Source organism: Pollicipes pollicipes, unplaced genomic scaffold, assembly GCF_011947565.3.
Source record: "Pollicipes pollicipes isolate AB1234 unplaced genomic scaffold, Ppol_2.1 Scaffold_4740;HRSCAF=5597_pilon_pilon_pilon, whole genome shotgun sequence".
Lineage (NCBI taxonomy): Eukaryota > Metazoa > Arthropoda > Thecostraca > Pollicipedomorpha > Pollicipedidae > Pollicipes > Pollicipes pollicipes.
The window spans coordinates 19,085,078-19,106,982 of record NW_023596545.1 but is presented as its reverse complement, the minus strand read 5'-3'; the positions used below and the strand labels follow the sequence as shown (position 1 = coordinate 19,106,982).

General features: G+C 46.0%; 1 protein-coding gene across 1 annotated transcript in view; it reads right to left on the bottom strand.

Moving 5' to 3' along the window:
- Positions 1 to 3,007: 3,007 nt before the first annotated feature.
- The window catches only part of LOC119099224 (lens fiber major intrinsic protein), a 41,481-nt gene continuing 22,583 nt past the window's right edge, over positions 3,008 to 21,905 (bottom strand). The window contains exon 5 of the mRNA XM_037222340.1: positions 3,008 to 4,335. Coding sequence (XP_037078235.1) covers positions 4,084 to 4,335 — 252 coding nt within the window. The 3' untranslated portion in view covers positions 3,008 to 4,083. The remainder of the gene's footprint in view (positions 4,336 to 21,905) is intronic.

The following is a 21,905-nucleotide window of genomic DNA, read 5'->3' as shown; positions in this document are numbered from 1 at the left end:
GTACGGTTGACCTCAGTCTCAAACTGAAATGAATGACAATGAGTCGAAAAACTCACTTGAGCTCGGCAGATTTTTTCTTCCTGAGATGAGATGGTGGTGAATGATGCTGCGCAATCTGTTGAGGCCAGTGAAGATCTGACCTTCTCTGATCCTTGTCGCTTAGAAAGTTTGTGATCCTACATAGCTCAGTTCAACCCATGGATCAATATCATAGCTTAAAGGACATAATGGATCAACGCAATCTGCGTATTACATATTGTCATCCAATCCTTGAAGACATCTTGGTCGGAGCTAGCTATGCAGAGCCACGTCTATGACGTCTCTTGCCTAGGCAGCAGGCAGAGCCCGTTGATTCAGGTTTTTCTAAAAGTTCATGTCTTCGATGGTTCAACACATCTCATGCAAATCAAGCCATGACGGGCAAATCATATTTTGAAATTTTTTTCACAAGCCGATGACACTTTGTCTTACAACCCACATAATTCATGGGATGTTTCCAGTCGCATACTTCACTTCTCGTTTCTCACGCATTTGTCGGATAGCAAACTACTGACGGCAGAGCTGCTTCTGAATGGTTTCAGGATTCCAGTGAGTTCCCAGAGGGAGCGATTCTCGGTCATGGCATCCTTTCAGCGTGTGTCAATGGCATCTCCACATCTTTCGAGCCAATTGTTCTTTTGTACGCCGTCGGCCTGAAGATCTTTCGATACATCAAGGGTTCTTGTGACGGTGCCCTTCTATGCGGCCTAAATAGACTTACTTCCATCTATGTCTCACGCGCTATGAGCCTCATGAAATGCTCCCACCTTTAAAAAATCACTTCAAAAAGTCGCCCGTTGCATTTCAGCGTTGTTGGGGCACAGCTTAGTCACAGCTTAACGTTATCGCAAATGCTGACATTTAAGCTGGGCCTTACCATTGGAAGAAAATTTAACTTTTCGCACTATACTTGCTCCACCGCGAAACGCGGTAAGCGCACTTCAGGTCTGTACATTCGAGGCCAGCTAAGTGTACCGGAAAGCTGTAGTGAAATTTCTCTCATTGAGGCTTACCGTAGTAACGTGCGCCCAGTGCTAGGATGAGCAGTGCAGTTTGGACTCGGGATACTGACACGAATTTGCAATTAACAGAAAGTAAATCTGAACAAGTGTTAGCTCTTTCAGTCGCACCGCCAGGCACCGCCTGATTGTCACTATCCGTGTACGTTAAGCAATGCCCCCAGGCGTAACAAACAACGCACGCCACCACATATTTCGTTGTTACGCTAAGTGGTGCCAGCGCGAGTGAGAATGCTCTTGTGGTGAGTTGCCTCCCGCTGTTTTCCGGCTCGCCTGACCTGGAACTTGTTGCCCATGTGTTACCGTGTAGCATTACGACCCTAATGACGACACTGCTTTCGATTACTTGGCATGTTTCTCAATTGCCTAAACTCACATAATTTCGTCCACCGTTTGCTTCCGTTCTGAGTGGTGTACCCCTTTTGTCCTGAGACACGCTAGCAATTCTTATAAGGTATATAACATGTGTATGAATGTCTCTACAACTGTGATTTGATAGCCTTTGTGGTACCACCCAGAATACAACCACATGAATCGTTAAAGCAGTTGAGAAGTCGCTGGAATGGATGGTGGTCTCCTCGATCCTACAAGCATTGATGAAGCTTGTCCTCTACCACCTGTTGCAGCTTTGTTGCCCGTCCACAGCGGTCGTTTCACTCTAAACCGTCGATGGCAAGCCTGCAGTGATGTAATGTGACCCACAGGCCTTTACCAGGCAAGTTCGATGAATAAAATTATCCAGTCCTTGTGTCGTATTACCTTAAATTCCAGTGTCGGACACATTCTGTCCGGGACTTACCAGGCTTTAAATGCCTTCGTATTTCAACCCAGCACCGTAACACTTAATACCCTCGTAGTCAAAAGCATTTCCATGTTGGCTGCCAGGGTTCGCAAGGCTACCAATTGTTATAGAATTGGAAGATTACCCGAGCACAGGGAGCTTATGAGCTTAGTCATTGGAAGGCATGGCCACCTGACAAGCCCTGGTGTTCTGTTAGAGTTGATTGCTAGCCGGTATGCCACGTTAGAAGTGATATTGAAATCTATAGAACAGCTAGACCAAATTGCGTCGCGAATATTTGAAAAGTATTAAGTGATGTGAAAAGGGATATGGTGACTTAAAAGATACGGTGCAAAGAGAAAGAGAGAGAGAGAGAGAGAGAGAGAGAGAGAGAGAGGAGAGAGAGAGAGCGAGAGAGAAGAGAGAGAGAGAGATAGAGAGAGAGAGAGAGAGAGAAGAGAGAGAGAGAGAGAGAGAGAGAGAGATAGAGAAAGAGAGAGAGAGAGAGAGAGAGAGAGAGGAGAGAGAGAGAGGAAGAGAGAGAAGAGAGAGAGAGAGAGAGAGAGAGAGAGAGAGAGAGAGAGAGAGAGAGAGAGAGAGAGAGAGAGAGAGAGAGAGAGAGAGAGAGAGATGAGGAAGGAGAGTATATAAAATAGTACAGACGGGTGTAAGCAGCCACATAAAACTGATAGCACCACTTGGAGGCCTGTACTTTGAGCAGTTCGGATACACGCAGCGTTAAGATCATGCATGAATCAATAAACCAACACCAGCCCGACCTTCACGCAACAATATGCAATCACCTATTACCCATCGGATTTGGACCATGTCGTCAGTGCTACTTCCTCGTTCCTCATCTTTTGTGAGCTGCTTCCAAAATGATACATACCTATGTAACCTAGCACGGCAGACATGAATTAGATCAGAATTAACGAAATGCAGCACGAGAAAAAGATCCGGCTAAATTTCCGAAAGTCACTGTAACTGACAAAGCGTATGGTTGTTTACCTAGGGGAATTTGGTTTGTGGGCGGATATTTGATATGCGTCAAGCTAGCAGTCTGTTGAAAGCAAACATAGTAATGCGAAAACAAGACAACAGATTGGCCTGGTTTTTGGTGTGAGCAGTAGCAGAAGTGGACACGTATATTTGCAAATATGCATCTCAGAGTCAACACAGAACTTAAAGCATGTTAAGAACGTTGCAATGCATCAAAACAACATCGCAGTAAGCACCAAGTACGTGTATGACAATGACAGTGGCTGCACCCCAAAAGGTTGTTGATTTTATTTTATTACCGCTCTAAAGTTGCACGGCTAATTGCGTTAAGCAATGCAAAGTCGCTGAACATTTCCATTAAACGCAGCACACCAATGTCAAAATGATGCATTTGTATAACTCGCGGTGTATTACACATTCCAATCGGCGGGACACGCATTCTTAACATTTCGGCGCAACAATCATGCATTCAAATGTCTGACACACTGTCCTGAATCATGCGAACCGGGGCGGTGCGCTGACTGGCTGCTGTCAGCTGTCCCCTGTCAGACATCATGATCATTATCAAATGAGCCTTATCGTCATCTCTGGACCTGTCAGCCCTCGTCTTTGGGTTTGTCAGGGCCTGGTCTCTGGATCGGTGGGTCCCGATTCATGGAGCTGTCGACCCAAGTGTCTGGATATGTCGGCCCACGTATCTGGGTATGTCTGTTCTAGTCTCTGGATCGGTGTCTCCAGATTCATGGAGTCGTCAGCCCGGGTGTCTGGATATGCCAGCCCACGTCTCTGGGTGTGTCTGTTCTAGTCTCGGGATCGGTGGGTCCCGATTCATGGAGACGTCAGCCCGGGTGTCTGGATATGCCAGCCCACGTCTCTGGGTGTGTCTGTTCTAGTCTCGGGATCGGTGGGTCCCGATTCATGGAGCCGTCAGCCGGGGTGTCTGGATATGCCAGCCACTGCCACCAGACCAGGCCGGTCTGGTCTTGACACCCGAACCTCACGGCCTGAACGTGCCAGGCTCGACGCTGGTCTAGTCCGGCCAGGTCTGAGTACCTGCTAGGCGTGGTCTCTGTATTGTCCACCTTCGTCTCTGGACCTGCTTGCCCCGATGAAAAACCTGTCAGCCCCATTCTCCGCATCAGTCAGCCACAGCCCTGGGCCGCGACGCCCGCCCCCAGGCCGCCATTCTCTGTCTCCAAACCTGTCAGCCCTGGTCTCTGAGTCTGTCAGCCCCAGCCTCATCCCCTAATGTCGACTGATGCTGGACACGTCTTCGGCGGCTGACGGCTGCAAGCAGTCGGTGGTGATGCTGCTCATGCCGCTGGCCTCGCGCCCCAGCTGGCCGTGACCTCGCTGACCCAGGTGACCTCTGAGCGGTGCGCCGGGCCGCCGTCGGAACGAGCGGCGCACCCAGCGCCCCTGCGCCGACGACTCGTGAACGAACTCGTACGTGAAGCCGGCCAAAATTCCGCCGAAGGTGGGACCGACCCAGTACACCTGGAATAGCGCAGAGAGCGCCTTACACGACGTATTGCGGGCCTGCAAAGTGCTCACAGTCGATGTGAGCCGCATCACATTGTACCTACCTGAAAAAGCATTCAGGAACCAACTTGAAACAGTGATCTAGATAAAAGACGTATCCAGTGGGAAACAGGACTGGAGATATTAACACAACTCGGGAGGATACGATCAATGTGAATAGGGCCCTGGCAACCAGAAAGGATCGCTTGGCTCACGGTGAAAACAACTGTATAGCCCGCGACGGCGACCGGAGTGTTGCCCGGCCGCAACGCTGTGTACATGCAAACACACCAGGCGAGGACGACAGTCCGAGCGATTATTCCATCCATGATACCAACGCTGCGTCTCATTCCCCGCGTAAAACTTCCCCTTAAAACTTTAAAAATCCCTGCGAGGTTATAGCGCCAGAATGTTCTTCTTCCCTTTATTCCCAAACAAGTTGTCTTCTTAGCAAAAATTCCATTGCATAGCTGTTTATCGCGTCCAGACCTATCGCTTGCTTGATTTGATGTTGAACACAAGAGACAGGCTGAGTGCTGCCGACTGATGTGCCCAAGCAGCATCAACATTTTTCACTTGGTAAAAACGCAGCCAGTGTTGTGCAAGTTTCCAGCCCGATCTCACTTTAAAACTAACTCTGGCCAACTCTTGGCACCTCGAGTCACAACAGGAACATGAATCAATAGACTAAGACGCAAAACAGACAAGTACCAGCAGCTGAAAATGAATGGGCGGAAAAAGTCTAGCACTACAGGAAGAGAAGTTAAACTCGATGAGCAGCCACTATGTTCCTGCTAAAGCGACCATCGCATTTTGGGGTGTAAAGAAAAAGAAAGCATCTTTCGATATACTGATAAACGTATTTAATGTATGGTATATTACAAAGCTCTGAGAAGAATATATATATATATATATATATATATATATATATATACAAACTTAACTTAAAAAGAAGTAGAACTAGACAAACTTAAGAAGAAAGTAGAACTAGAAATTCTTTACCAGGATATCTTGAATTTGGAAAAAGAGAACAAGGTAACCGTGCACAAGGATCTAAACAACAGCTTACTAGGAGAGAGCACGAAAAAGCGTGGAAATGACGGGAGCAAGATATTCACGCAAGAACTCAGGACAGCGGCAAAGGAACTTCAAGAAAAAGACGACATCATCATTCGGCGAGCGGACAAATCATCACTCTACGTGATACTTGACAGAAAGGAATATCATGAGAAACTAAACTGCATCTTGAACGACGGCAAGAAGTTCCGGCGCATCACAAGAGATCCAACAGACAAACTCAAGACCAAGCTTAGCAAACTAATCACTGCTGCCAATGCCGCTGTTGATGGCATACACTTTTCCAAGATAACGGGTGAATTTGCGCCTGGCTATGCTTATAGGTCTGTGAAAACTCACAAAAATGGCAACCCCCTTCGTCCAATAATTTCACAGATCCCTTCACCAAACTATAGAATTGCAAAATGTCTTAATGGTCTTCTGTCCCCATATCTTCCCATGTCTTACAGCTTGTCATCAACGGATGAGTTTACTGATATAGTGCGATCTCGTCAACCTAAGGGCCTGCTAGCCTCTCTAGATGTTGAAAATCTATTTACAAACGTGCCTATTAAAAGAACCATATCCATCATCCTTGACCGCGTCTACAATCATCCTGAAATTCCTCCTCTCAAAATATCAAGGCGCCTTCTTGAACAATTACTAAAAGCCTGCACGTTGGAAGTTCCTTTCCGCGGGCCCGATGGCCGAATGTATTGCCAAATTGAGGGTGTTGCGATGGGCTCACCTCTAGGATCTCTATTCGCTAATTTCTTTATGGGACACGTAGAAGCCGACATACTACAGAATGACGACATAAGACCAGACATTTACTGCCGCTACGTAGACGATATCTTTGTAGAAGTTAGGGACATTGACCAACCAGGACATCTCAAAAACACTCTTGAAGAACGGTCTGGCTTAAAATTCACAACAGAGCCAAGTGTGCAAAACGTAATACCCTTTCTTGACGTAGCTGTCGATGGACAAGGACAACAATTCAAAACGACTGTATACCGAAAACAGACTAACAACGGACGGTGCTTAAATGCTGACGGTGAGTGTCCTCGACGCCACAAAATTAGCGTCATAAGGTCCTTTCTTAGACGAGCATTTAAGCACTGCTCTGAACGGACAGGACTACATTCAGAATTGACACGAATCAGACAGATCTTGGTGAACAACGGTTTTTCAAATTCTGACGTTGAAAACGAGACACAACGACATATGACAAGACACTTTGAAGGCAAACCAATGCAAGACATTCAACCGACCGGCAAACTGTTTTATCAAAATCAAATGACATCTGCCCACAAACAGGACGAAAATGCTTTAGGGAAATTATTTATAAACATGTGAAAGGCAAAAACAACCACAAAATAGACATTGCCATTTACTTTTGTAATAAGAAAATATCGAACCTTCTTATGAGAAACAGCCCAGACAAACACGACAGACTGAAATGCACCAATGTAGTGTATCAATTCCAATGCAACATCGAAGGCTGCAAACTTCGTCTCATACACTACATTGGTGTGACCACAACGACACTCTCACGACGCCTCACAATGCACTTACGTGACGGGGCACCTCTGGACCACATGCGACAGGGACACGACATGACATTGACAAGACAACAACTGACAAACAGCACTGACATTTTACGGACGTGCGGTGACAGAAGATGCCTTCACATTTGGGAAAGCATATTCATTAGCGAACTCTCTCCGGCCTTAAACAGACAGACAAATTCTTGCAGAACTCTTGAACTACTAGGTGGTGGGCGGTGAGCACTTCTGGTGTGAATGTGACAATAGTGTTCCTATTGTGTCTTTGTGATGTTCCCATTGTGAGTGTTTCTTACATGTATGAAAATGAAAATAGCAGTTCGTCTTACCTCAATTAGTTATGCTTCATTTATGTTCTCCGTACCAAAAGATGTTTTCCAACGGTAGTGCACAATTTGTCATCCTTTGAACTCAAAACACACACATATATATATATATATATATATATATATATATATATATATATATATATATATATATATATATATATATATATATATATATATATATGTATATATATATGTATATATATATATATATATATATACATATATACATATTTTATATATATATATATATTATACATATTTTATCTATATCTCTCTCTCTCTCTCTCTCTCTTTCTCTCTCTCTCTCTCTCCCTCTCTCTCTCTCTCTCTCTCTTCTCTCCTCTCTCTCTCTCTCTCCCCTCTCTCTCTCTCTCTCCTCTCTCTCTCTCTCTCTCTCTCTCTCTCTCTCTCTCTCTCTCTCTCTCTCTCTCTCTCTCCTCTCTTCTCCTCTCTCTCTCTCTCTCTCTCTCTCTCTGTAGATACCGAGCCATAACACCTTCTTCAATTACCGATGCATTCATCTTATTAAGCTTTCAAGTTGTCATTACGTCATGCCATATCACGTCCAAAATTAACACAGAAGGCAACAATTGTTTAAGTGCCTGGGCACATTCTACCAGCCTCTATACTTTGCGAGCTGTACTCTTCAGACGTTGTTCCAGCAAGGGTGCATCCAGAGCGTCGCCTTTGAGGATTGCACCGCGGGCTTGGGAGGTCAATGCTATGAAGGCTTTACGACGCACTCAGCTGCTGAGGTAATATGCCGTCGCCTGCCCCTCACCCTGGCAGGAAGGGTGGGCACTGATGCTTGGGAGGTCAAAGTTCAATAAGACGTACGGATTTTTTAAAAGCAGACCCTGATCTCCACCAGTCCAGGAGGGCGGAGCATAAGCCTTCCTCATCCTAGGAGGACAGACCCTGATCCCCACCAGTCCAGGAGGGCGGAGCATGAACCTTCCTCATCCTAGGAGGACAGACCCTGACCACTACCATCCAGGATGACAGCCCTAGTCTTACCGTCCCACAAGGGCACACCCTGATCCCTACCATTCCAGGAGGACAGACTCTGATCTTTATCATACAGGAAGGCAGACCTTGAACCCCACCGTCTCAGGAGGGCAGACCTTGAACCCCACCATCCCAGGAGGGCAAAGCTTGAACCCCACCATCCCAGGAGGGCAGACCTTGAACCTCACCATCCCAGGAGGGCAGACCCTGATCCCCACCATCCCAGGAGGGCAGACCTTGAACCCCACCATCCCAGGAGGGCAGACCTTGAACCCCAACATCCTGGGAAGGCAGACCTTGAACCCCACCATCCTGGGACGGCAACGCTAGCTCAGCCGAAGATGTTTCCTGAATTATTTCGGCATGTCACGCAAGGATTTGGCACGGGCATCGCGTGCATTCTGGCTGGGACTATTCTGGCACAGACAACCAGACTGAAAGGTCGGGCGCCGATTAGCCAATATGGGATTGCGCGTATTCTCGTATAAACAGGGTTAGTTTCACAAAGAGGTAGATCAAGTGAGTTAAAATGCAATGGTACAGCTTTTTGGCAAACGCCTCATCCGTGCAAAATAACGTTACGAAAGGTGAAGTAATGTCACCGAGTACGTTGTGCAGAATCAGCTGGACCAGTCATTGGTCCAGCTGATTATGCATTAAAAGTGGTCAGCATTATGCTGCCCACTTTTAAGATGCTTACACACAGCTTGCGTACCTATCTCAACATGCGCCCGAGTGGACGGTTGGATACACTTCGCTCGGGTGGCTGGGTCAATTTGCCCCTCCCCCATGCGGTCTCAAGAAATAGGAGAGCTAAGGCAACCAAATTCACAATGTGTGTTGGCCTGTACGTGAACTCACTTAGGTCAAATTTTGAGGTTCCTAGATTATGAACTTCGGGTTGAAAAAGGTAAAATAACACCAAGAATCCAGATGTTTGTTCTAAACAAAAGATCACATGCACATTTTAGGTCAGTAACCTTGTGTTACCTTTTGAAGGTCATTGTTACCAAAATCATACAAGACTGCTTTGTGGAAGATGCACTAAGCGGCTCCTGTTATCAACAATTCGAAAAGAGCACCAGAAACTACGTTTTGAGGAGCACATGTTCGAAACAGAAAACTTGTGTTGTCTAGAGCAGCTTTTTCCACTTAAAAGCATGCCAATAGTTATAAGTAAGCCTATTTCATCAAATATCATTGCTGATGGTCTTCGAAAATTATTGCAGACCGCCGACATCCTGAACCAATTAATTACCAGAATGTTGATGAGGATATCTTCTGTTTTATAGTCCGATCGACTGTTGCGGTCATTTTGCGCCCACTAGTATGCCAGACAATCTTCATCTATTCGGCAAAACCGAGGGTTTAGTGAGCCGTAGCGTAGGTCCAATAGTTTTCTGAATTGCCTGCAGCTGCAATAAGTGCATAAGATTACATTCCACTTCAGACAGGAGGCCTGTACAATGGCTCTTATGACGAGGCCCATTGGCGCGATCTGAGGACCAGGTCTCTCGCGTCTGTCCCACATGGTCAGCGTATGGGACGGTCCATCAACTGAGCTGCGGCACGGCATGGTCGGCGTGCGGGGCGGTCCGTCAACTGAGCTGCGGCACGGCATGGTCGGCGTGCGGGGCGGTCCGTCAACTGAGCTGCGGCACGGCATGGTCGGCGTGCGGGGCGGTCCGTCAACTGAGCTGCAGCATGGCATGGTCGGCGTGCGGGGCGGTCCATCAACTGAGCTGCGGCATGGCATGGTCGGCGTGCGGGACGGTCCGCCAACTGGGCCGCGGCATGGCATGGTCGGCGTGCGGGGCGGTCCATCAACTGGGCTGCAGCAAGGTATGGTCAGCGTATGGAATGGTCCATCAACTGAGCTGCGACACAGCATGGTCAGCGCACGGGACGTTTTATCAACCGAGCTGTGGCACGGCTCCTTTCCCTACGTAACACACCAAATATGTAGCCCATATGATGGAAGGCGAATCCAATTATGTTAATCTGATCATCTACTTTTCCTTTCCTCTGGTGCCCCTGAAGGTGTTAACGGATGCATAATGCTCAGCGTATACACTGGACCCTCGCCCTGATAAGAGGGAAGATGCGACCCTCCCATGGTTTTTTGGGAATACCTTTCTGGCATACTGTAGAATCGCGCCCAAACTTTCAGTGTTCAAAGGAGTGTCTTTTGCGTGTGTTTTGAAAACAAAAACGTGTTCCTGGCTCTTTTGGTTTCGGAGCAGCGATGGTTTTAAAGATACACTGCTCTAAGGCCGGCGCGCGCGGCGGGCGGCAGCCGATAATGCCGCGGAACACGCACAGTGGACCGTCACTGTTGCATTAACGGAACCATACATCATAAATGTTTGATGAAAAACATAGAAATAGACATCATTGTGCACGTGATTTAACAAGTAATATACCTGTTTAGGCTTTGTGTTGCCACGAGCCAGAGTCTTGTGTGCATGATTTTGTGTTGCTAGAAAAGTAAGATTTTCTGGAAAATTTGATCTGGCATAATGGCGTCAATTATTGATCTAACGACGCAAAAATTAGAACCGATCGTGAGATCTGTCCACATAAGCCCACTGGGGATTTTGCTAAGTTCTGCCTTCATTAGTTTGGAAACACCAGAAGTGGTCTCATCAACTACTCTATCAGTTCGCGTTATGAAGAATGGCGTATTTGGGCAAGGGCTAATGTACTAATGTGTGACGTCCGTATAGGCTGATGCTCCAATTAATGTTTACAGTAAGTAATATATGACATATGTATTCCATGTATTCTGCAACGCATTCATTGTAATATGTAATGCATTCAATGCGTTATGTAAACATAATGCATAAACAAACAGCTGATGAGACGGGGTGACAGAGGTAGAAAAGTAGCAAAACAGCTTGTAGAGCGAATGACGAGCGAGGTGGTGAATCTTCTAGCCAGATAAATATAGGTCTTGCGACCCTCTTTTCTAGCGCATATTTCGTTCTTGGTGCTCTTAATATAATGTTAGGTTATTGTGAGGAACACTGTCGTGCCAAGACGCTCTTCATGCAAAAAGCTGTTGCTTAAGGGCATTTTTAAGACGCTCCAAAGGGCTCAGCATAAAACTATCCTAAGACAGAAATCCTGTCTCTAGAACGCAATGTTCGTTTTTTCTACTGTCAGATGATTTGATTTTGCTTTTAAATTTATACAGATTGGGCTGCTACAGACAACCCATACCCCATCAGACCCTCCATAAAATGTTACGAGCATTATGCAACACAAGCTTGAGAATAACACCCCTCACCCCACTCCATATTGGAATATTCGAACCGCTGCTATCAACAGTTAAAAAATCATACGCAGTTCACAGGGCATGAAAGAGGTAGATCGGATCGGGCTGGGCGGCCTGTTTGCTTTGTGTTGTTTTGTATTGTGTTGTTTTTTGCGCTTGAAAAACTCGCCGACCTACCCTTTGTCTTTTGTCAGTAAAAATTGATCGTGAACTCAGGCTTGTATCAACACCTGATATTTCCTAACGAAAATCTGACAATACGCGAACATTCTGTACATGTCAGGCACCAAATATATGTATTTTAATAATAAAACTACGTCTGCTTTCCTCATTTGTTGTGACGTTTTAATATTTCCCTCTGTATTTCCGCCTTCCTTCTCTTCACTTTCCTCTGCTTCTCCTACTCCTTTCTTCTTCTTCCTCTTCTTATTTTTGCCTCCTTCCTCTGCGTCTTTTTCTTCTTCATGCTCCCTCTTTACCCACCTCTGTCTCTTCCTCTATGTCCCTTTCTCTCTTCCTGTATTCAGTTGTATTTCCGTTCTCTCTTTCCTCTCTTACTCCCTATACACTCTCCACACGCACATATTGCTTTGGACGCTTCGTTAGTAAGCATTGTGTTTACTTCCCACCAACATTACTACGGTGCTGCATTCAAGAAGATGCATATACGCATGTCCATTTACATATTTGATTTCCCTTTCCGACGAATACGCATACAGACACATAATTTATTCATTCCCTATTCACGGAAGCTGCATTTCAGATGTTGATGCAGCTCGCAAAACCCTCATTACAATCTGCGAAGAGCTTTCAGCCAAATTTAGACCTGACAGCATCGGCAACGAAATGTTTGAACAATAAATATATTGGATATCCTGCTGCCAGGACAGTTATTTAAACGATGTTTGTCATTGAATTGTATTCTCATCAACTTGGCACGCGTTATGGCCGCGTTTATACTGCAAACGTGATGAGAAAAGACACCCGATAGATCGAAACGTATTTGCAAATCGTGCTTTAACTGATCAAAATTACTGACTTGACCCTAGTGTTTGCATCTTGATGGTGAGATAAAAGAAACGTTATAAAAACGATGGGGGGAAAATGTTAGCAGTGCAGGACAGGGAAAATGATGGGCCAGTAGCGCAAGTTGGAGGAGTTTTAATAGGATCACCCGGATGGCCCTAATGAAAGCTCGTGGCAGCCTTAGTTTCTATCACATGTTCCAGTTTAACCGTACTGGTGTAGTACCAATGTCGAGTGTTTGCCATCACCAGCTGGTGCTGATATACGCAACGAGATGGCGCGTGTGGGTCAATTGTCCACTCGTTAAGCTTCGGATCTTGAAGCACGTGTTCCAATCAAATATATTTCGTGACGCTTAGCTGTCCATCATGACAGCCGGCATGACAGCGATAAAATGGCAGTTACGTGGGTCTTTAGATAATCCAAAAACTTTCGGAAGTAAATGACCAAAATCATTGCATTATTCATACGAAGCTGGCCACCGAAGTAACATGAAAGCTAAAGGCCTCAAACCCATTTTAACTTTTGCGATCAACTTGTGGCAAAGTCTGCAGGGGAGATGTAATGGATATGGATCAAATATGGATCCATTGATGGGATCGATATTGATACGATATCGTTTTACATTTATGGATATTGTAAATATTGATCAGATCAGATCAGATCAGCCTTACGGAAGCTGGAAACGTACTCTGGCTTGAAAAAGACAGGCAATGAGAAGCAACAAATGAAGCATAAATAATGCATGCATTAAGATCTACAAAAAAACATTTAGATAGTGCATATTCTCGGAGATCAGTGGCTCTACACTGATATGTAGGATATACTATCAACAGTTTATTTTGTTGTAATGAAAGCCTGTCCTTATTGACAGAGTCAGGATGAGAACGGCAGCTGTTGCAATAAGGTTGTTTACTAGGGGCGAGCCCAGCCCTCGCATACACCTCACGATGTTTTGATTCTGAAGTTTCCTGGGCGGGAGAGGCTCCTCAATCTCTTCTGTCACGTCAGCGCGGCAGCGGCCGCCAGCTACCGCTGCTGCTAGAAGGCCGCCCGTCCTTTGAGGGAAGGGTTGCTGAGTGGGGCGCGCAGAGACCGGGAGGTGGTAAACCGTTCTGACGTGGACAAATCACCCGGCTGGGTTTTCGCACCATTTCACTGGCAGCATGAGAATCTCCGCGTCCCGCTGAGTAAAAGCATATGGCCCATGGCGTGACAGCCTACTGTGTTACCGAGACCAGCATGCATCATAGCCTTATCCCGGGAACGGAAGCACCAGCGACGCTGCTGTCTATCTGTGTTGAATTGCTGGAAGGGACGCGTCAGTAGAACACGTCCAACCGATCCGTTTTGAATCAAGCCAAGTGCAAGGAAGCAGGGCAGGGAAGGCCATGCGAGAGGCTGGGCACAGCATTGCGCACTGCGGAACAGTATTTGCCAGCCTTCGTGCGCCAAGTGACATCTAGTGCCGGGGACGCGTACTAACAGAAGCACGGTAGCTCATACCGAAATAATTGATTCTGCAATATTAGCATAAAATTGCTTTTGTGATATCAGTCACGCGATTAATCAGTATCCATTATGGCATATAAATACCATCCAACAGCACACAGCGTGGCTATCCGAAATTACCCTGCACATTTGCGCGCCCAATAAACTAAGGATTTCCACCCTTTCGAAGTGCTCGTGGTTTGATAAATGCTCTCTCAACAGTTCGTCAGTGGTTTAAGGGTAAACATTGTTTCAATAAGCATACAGTTATATCCCTAACTCTATGTGTATTTTCTGTCAATCATGCGGCAAATCATCTGAAATAACACATGACCTCTGGACATGTACCATTCTGCCGTGCGCATGATGAGCGGACCTTTAAGTTGCGATAGTTTTCAGGAAACGGATCGCAGACGCTACGCCAGGCGGAAATTGTTCCATCACATTTGCATGAGTTACTACTGACTGTAACCGCAAGACCTTTTGATATGAGTATCGCTTAGGAAGAGTTAAGTTAAGCAACGTTGGATCATTTTTATTTCTGGAGGACAGGATATTTTAGGGATTGAGTTCGGGAAAAGCGCACACTTTCAGCACTTTAATTCACTGGGGCTGACAAATGGCATTTGATCTCCATGTGCTATCATAATACAGTGTCATATTTTGGTAGATCAGCAAAACAATGACTTAATATAACTATGCACCGTGCTGTGGCTATTCACGTTCTTCTGTTCATGCCAGGACTGAAAAGTGCCGCTTGCCACTAAGGAATAACTCCGCGCGGGTAACCAGCAGCAAATGCGGCCAAGAGGCATGCGTGCACTTAACATAGAAAAAAGTTAAGCATATGTTCTTACCACATCAGCAAACTGATGCAAACTCTTACATTAGGGCATAAGCCAATATTATGCCCTAAATAGTCAGTTGGTCTACTATCTCCAGCACTTTAACGGTAATCGGTCACACACATTGCCCAAGATACAAACTGCACATGCATTTATGTCATGCTTTTGATGAGCGCATCGCACATTTTACAGCAATCGACGCTATACACAGGGAGTACAAAACGCCCGGTTGCATGTCTGAGCCACAAGCATGCACTTCGTGTTATATCCGCAGACAATTAGCGGTCTTTTGTCAATTGTATTTTGTATTGCCTCAATATTCAAGTAGATTTCAGTGACGATTCGAAGATTAGGTATCCTTTTCATTTCGAAGAACAAACTCTTTTGGCTCTCAATTTGGATACCTCCTGTTGTCTTGCACGCAACACTTTTTCTCACGACGTCATCTGCTATTTGAAGCGCATTCGTTGCCGGAAACAAAATGGTTGTGGGATTAAGCCATAGCTATACGGTAATCACTCAGGGTGCGGTCCAATACTACCTCGAGAACTTTCTGATAGCCAACAAACTGCCAGCTTGAATCTACGGTATCTTCTTGGTCGCCCACAATCAAGATATTCTCAAAATTATACCGTGCAAACTCTAACCTTGTTTCTCTGTTTTTATAACACGGATTGATAAGGGGGGGGGGGCTAATTCGACCCTCTGGCGTTTCCAAGCCAATGCAGATAGAGCTTAGCAGGAAACATCAGCGGATTATTTCTACCGAAATCCACGATTGGTACGAGTCTGTATGTCGTTTGGTCAAAAATTGGCCTTTGACCACTTGTGGCAGGTCAAAGGCCAAATTTCCGAGAAAATAATACATTTTCAGCTTTACGTCATCTTTATGAGACCACGGTATGTGGCGACACGAAACTTAAACAGATGTGCCTCTTGCGCAATTTGGAGTGGAGTAGTGTATATTTGTATGCGTTCTGAGCACGCATTAATGATATATCCGTTAATGTAACAATGTCGGCCTGCCGCGCGCGTTCCGCGGCATCATCGGTTGCTGCCCGACCGCCCGCACACTCAGGCCGTAGACCGCCGTGCAGTGTTACTACACCGCCGCTGCCCCAGAACCAGAAAGAGATAAAACACGTTTTTGGTGTCAACACCCGTGCAATTAAATCACCATAAACTGTTGGAAATTTGGGTGTGACTGTACAATGTGCCGAAGAGGTATTATAAAAAAGACTTTACGGAAGGTGGAGGAGTTGCATCAGCCCATCTGGGTGACGGCTAATTGTCCTAATCTAACGTAAATTATTGCTCCGAAGTGTATTTCCACCTCACATCTTCGCACCTTAATCCGGCGTTTCTCGCTTACAATTTCAGAAGACTGCTAACTGTCTCCGGAGCACTGACATCACGTGCTGAAAGAATCAGAGCCTCAAGATTCATCATCATCCGTATGAAACATTCTTGAACTTTCTTGAGAAGCGTTGTCGCTCCAGAGCTAGCGATAGCCTTGAGGGTGTCCTAGGTGATCTAACGGACGTCAATGAAGTGCAGGGGACCCTTGTGTTTTTTGAAACCTACCCTGCCTCCGAAGGTTTTCCAAATCCCTATTTAATGTTTCAGGGCTCCTCATTATGCATGTCGTCTCAAAGGGTCAGCTATATCACGGAAGGAGCTCATGACTTCGGGCACCTTGGGGGTGGCCATGCACGTCATTATTTTGACCTTTTGCAGATCGCTCAGCCCTCCATGGAATACGTTACGCTAGCTGTCTTGGAGTATTGGGTGGCTCTTGAACGTCTTGGTCAGCATTCTGTTGCTTTCCATTGAAACTTTCTACCGCAGCCATGGTCCGCTACTGAAGTGATGGCCAGCATACGTCCTGCCTGAGCGTTGTGGAAATTTCCGACCATCCCGGTATTCTTTGTTTTTGAAGTCATTAAACCTCGCCATCATTGTCTCGCAGTTCCGTAACTTTCACGGCACCCTGCTTGCCGCGGATCCACGAGCAGTTGTAAGACTCCTGGCCTTTCTAGGGAACCCTTGCCTGGAGAATCCTTATCCTGGGTGGAGCTGTTGTATTTCCGCTCACCACTTCGAGTTGGTTGATACCCTGCGGTCACTGCACTACGTCGGTGTTGACTTCGAGTCATCGAGGATCATGTTCTTCGCTTTAGCCACTTGGCTTCTCTGCGGTTTCTTTGACTGTCTTCGGGGCTTTGGATCATGTCAGGGGCTCTCAACGATAGCAGAGTCTCCCGACCGCTTTAAAGAGGCTGATACTACTTCAGATGCACTTGCTCGTCACGCATTCTCGTTCTTGTTATGGTAACTATCTCGGACTAACCAATCGCATCTGGGTGTTCTGCCTTTTTTGTTTTTATCGTTAGACTGCTTTGGCAGTGCCAGCAGTCCTGGGGTGCCCATGGCTGTCTCAACGGCCCCTAAGCCATCTTACTGTATGGACGGAATTTTATCTCTGGACGTTTCGGTTCATTCCAGTTCCCGAACTATGGAACAGAGTATCAACGAGCCAGGTATATGTTAAGGTCACATGTGCCATGTAAGTTGTTACATTGGCATAGCCAACTGGATGTACCACGCGGCGATTTACAAAATAAAAAATAGATTTATCTCATTTTCGTGTTTTTAACGGCCCGAAAAATGATTTTAAGTGATGGGACAGTTGTTTACCGACGGAACATGTTATTTCCACCTTTTAAGTCCATCAGAAGGCAAGAAATACGCCGACGAACGCGTCAAACTAACGGGTCTCGCACCGGCCTTACAAACGCCATGTGACATCTTCTTTCGTCACCGGGCGAAGGTCGCCTCAGAGATCCTCTCGAGGTCTTCTGTAACATTAGTGAAGATTGCGATACCACACCTTGGTTACGCCATTGGTGATGACTCCTTTGTCATGCTGATATCAGTTGTGTTCCAAGTTCAGGCGCCTGATGACGCACGCACTTTCATCACACCTTAAACATCCAATAATACTATGTCATAGTTGTTTCACCCGCCGCGTAATTAGCAGGTGAAAGCACGCAGTCTGGTAAGGTGAGGCGTGCCAAGTGACACGCACATACTATAAAATTTGGCCGTCGGACCTATTGTGACATATTATAGACCATATTAACCAATACATGATGCAATTGTACAGGTGGCATTCAATGTTATCTGTTCCGTTGTCGTGCGTGATAAGTTTGGAAATGGCCGACCGGGAACTTTGCACGCTTAGCTTGACACTGATAGCTTGACTTGACATGTCTCATGTTCCATACAAAAATGGGTTGCTCTTGAAATAACGTCCACTACCTCATGGATCAATAATTGGTTTCGCCGCTGTAATTTTCTGCAAGTCATTTCGCCGCTGTCAGTTCCCTTTGGTGTCCCAGTGACAAAGAAAATATGCCTTTACTGTATGCACCCCGTTGACCTCGCACAAAGCACCGAGTGCTGGTGTTTAAGACGCGCTTCCGTGCGGGTTCTTTCCATCTCCCAAACAGCTTTCCGAAATGATTTTCGGACGGCGCAGCGGAGTCACGCCAAATTTTACATGGCTGTAGACAATGGAATAAAAGATTGTCTAAGATCAAAAATTGGGGTGTGCCTTGCAAGGTTGTTGGCCTACAGCAGGTCAAAGTTAGCCCATAGATTTAGCGAAGGCAATTTCTAGCAAACCGCTTAGCCTGATGCAATAACTTAGTATTTGACAAATCCATACATATCTGGGATAGTTTCTTGGACAACGCAGCAATTGAATTAAGAAGTTCCATTGATCTGGGGTCAGGTACGAACGTCAGAATAGGGTCAGACCACCCTTTTTATGACTATAGAATTTGCTGTGCGGGATAGTTTCTGGTTTCCACTTTTAGTTTCATGAAAACAAGAACCGCAATAAACATCTTTCATGAACTTTTTAAAGGTCAAAATAGATCACTGACCTACAGTGACCCAGGGAACATTTATATTCCATAAAGCACTTTGTTTTCTGCCTACCGTAATCTGACGTTTATTAAAATGCAAAAATCAAGGCAGCCTTGTGTGGTTTTGGTAACCATGACCTTTGAAAGGTTAAACAAGGTCACTGACCATAAATGAGCACAAGTGACGTTTTACTTCGAATAGATATCTAGGTTCACGGTGACTACATGAGAAAGTCTTGGGGCACTTTGTACAACAATCGAATTCGGCCTTGTGTGGCTTTACTTGACCTGAATGTCATAAGATAGGGACCTCAAATTTTGATAAACGTGAGTACGCGTAAAGGCGAACACACCCTGTCAATTTGGTACGTCTAGCTCTCTTAGTTTTTGAGACCTCAGGTCCCCTCAGGTCAAATTGTCCCCTCTCCCACCCGAGCGAAGGTATTCAACCGGCCACCCAAGCGCGTGTTAATGACAGGCATCAATGTTAAGCAATGACATAAAATCAAGTCAAATGTACATAATACAAAATCAAACAAAATGTAGTTATGCACGAGCAGCGCGATGGCGTAATCGCTTGGATCTAGCATGATTAGCTTTCGAGATAGCCTGGGTCCTGTGGGGATCATCGTCCCTTTCCGATCATCATCCGAAGATGAAAAAACGCGCGTTCGATGAAGGCCAATACAGCGCTCGCTCACTGCTGTGTACCAGTGGGAGAGGGAGTAATGGAGCTATGTATGGCTCCGCAAAATGTAAAAGTATTCAACGCCCTTTCTCAAGGCAGCCCTGTTTTTAGACAGCTGTAGGAGATTTGAAATTGGGTTTTTGCTTGACTGCCCCAAGTCACCACAGTGAGTGGTGTGCGCACCTGCAGTCATTTCAAGAAAACCATAGCCAAGTTATAGGCGTGATCTCACCCCGAATAAACTTTACAAGAACTCTGAGGAAACTTCCATCCAGCGACCGGACGTGACTGGCATGCCCTCTGGAGGATATATTTTAGCAAGCAATGATTGCCGTTTTATACAGCTTCCAGCAACGACAAATCTTAATTGTGTTAAAGGAACTACAGTATAGGCTATAAGCTTGCATACGAGCTGTTTAATCGGAGTATATTTCTTGCAGCATTGCCATATCAAATGGATTTTTACCATTTTCAGTAGACTATCATGTGAAAAAGTATAAACTTTTGGGATTGCGAGAGAGTTGATGAATACGGGTCAAGACCGAGTACATATTCTGATGGCCGAAATGGCAATGCCATGGGACTAACAGAATCAGACAGAGGTGAAAAGCACAACCGTATTGGCAAAGGCGTAGATTGACGTGAGCAGCGTCCGAGTACTCCTGAGCGCCAGCCATGAGACGTGCGTCCAAGGATCGATGCTAAATCTCGGCAACTAGAGCAGATAAACACATGGAACTGACAGCACTGACTGGATTTGCTTCAACTCTACAACAGATCTCAAAACCGTCCAAGACGGTGGGCCAATTATTTATTGATAATGATTAGATACGATACTAGCTGACCGAACGACGTGGCCAACGACACCTTTTGGAAGCCGACAAAACTGAGGTCTACCCCGAGAGAAATTGGGTCATGAAAACTGCGGAGGCGTGAGACACTCTTTATGATTGTCAATATGCAGCGAAAGTGCTCCTTTTTGTGCAATACTTTGTTCATCATCAACAGCTGTATACCAACGCAAAGTCGTAAACTTCTAATTAAAATAGCCCTGCATGGTCAGGCTGTCAGCCAGCTGAATTATAACCGATGGCATTAGTGAATCAGCTCGTGAATGCTACAACAGCAAATCTGCGCCTTTTAAACTGTCATCAAAGGCGGAATTCCCAGTATATTGGTTGTCATTGACATCACTTGCCAAATGTGTTTTTAGCTGTCACTTTTTAACTGGCTTGTGTTTTGGCACCATCCACATGATGACGTCTGACGCCTTAATGTGGGTGTTACGGCCTTGTCCATGCCGCGCCGCACGACGCCTCTCACTGGGATTACGTTTGGTATTATCGTTGCGGTAATTGATACCTAAAGCCTGTCATCACCTCGCTTCTCCCACATTGCGTTTTAATGGATATATATATATATATATATATATATATATATATATATATATATATATATATAGCTTAGGAATCGTACATGGTATATAAATGTCCATTACTAATTGTCTTTTGCCGTTTGTCTTTCGCCGTTCTGAAGTCATCGGGGTGACGAGGGAGATTTTGACACTTAAGGTTGGCTTACCCCAAAACCGTCCCGACGCGCTGGACAGCAATGGGGACGTCTTTGAAAACATATATGGTGGCAATGGCGGCGGATGTGTTGGCGGTGGCGTGAACTGGGGGAAGGCGGCGCCGGCGGCGCCCGGATGAGTGCCGGTGCCGTTTGGCGTCTGATGGGAAGCTGGATGCTGTTCAAAGTTCGGCCGATACGCTGGCGGGGCGAACGGCTCGGTGGCATTTTCGTGAACCGTGCAGCAAAGGCAGCGATCCTAGGCTGGCGCGTGCTGGCTGTTGAAGCTGAGGTGGGGAAGCATGTGGCAGCGGTCGCACCGGCTTCCGTTCAAATCAGGACAGTCTTATGCTCTCTATGTTGAAAGATCCTCGTCCCGGCAGATTGCAGCAACAGCAGCTTCCTTGTCACTCCCCACCTGTGCCGGCATGATTTGCCATTCTGATCTCTCACACTGCTGAAAGCATTCCGCATGTGTTCCGCAAATACTGCTGACATTTCAGCTTTCGTGGGCGTTACTGGGGGAACGAAATTTAGGTTCCTTTCACTTAGTTCACTAAAGTAATTTCATGATCGAAAAGCGTCTCGCTGGGAGCAAACTCGCCATCCGTGAGCTGGTTTTCCGACGCCTTTGCGCCGAAACAGGATATCTACGGCAGCCATTATAGAGCGACACGAAAAGACGAGGGATTTCCGCCAGGGTTCTCCATGGTTTCAAAGCAATACAGCGAGCCAATGATTTTTACTTGTTCACCAT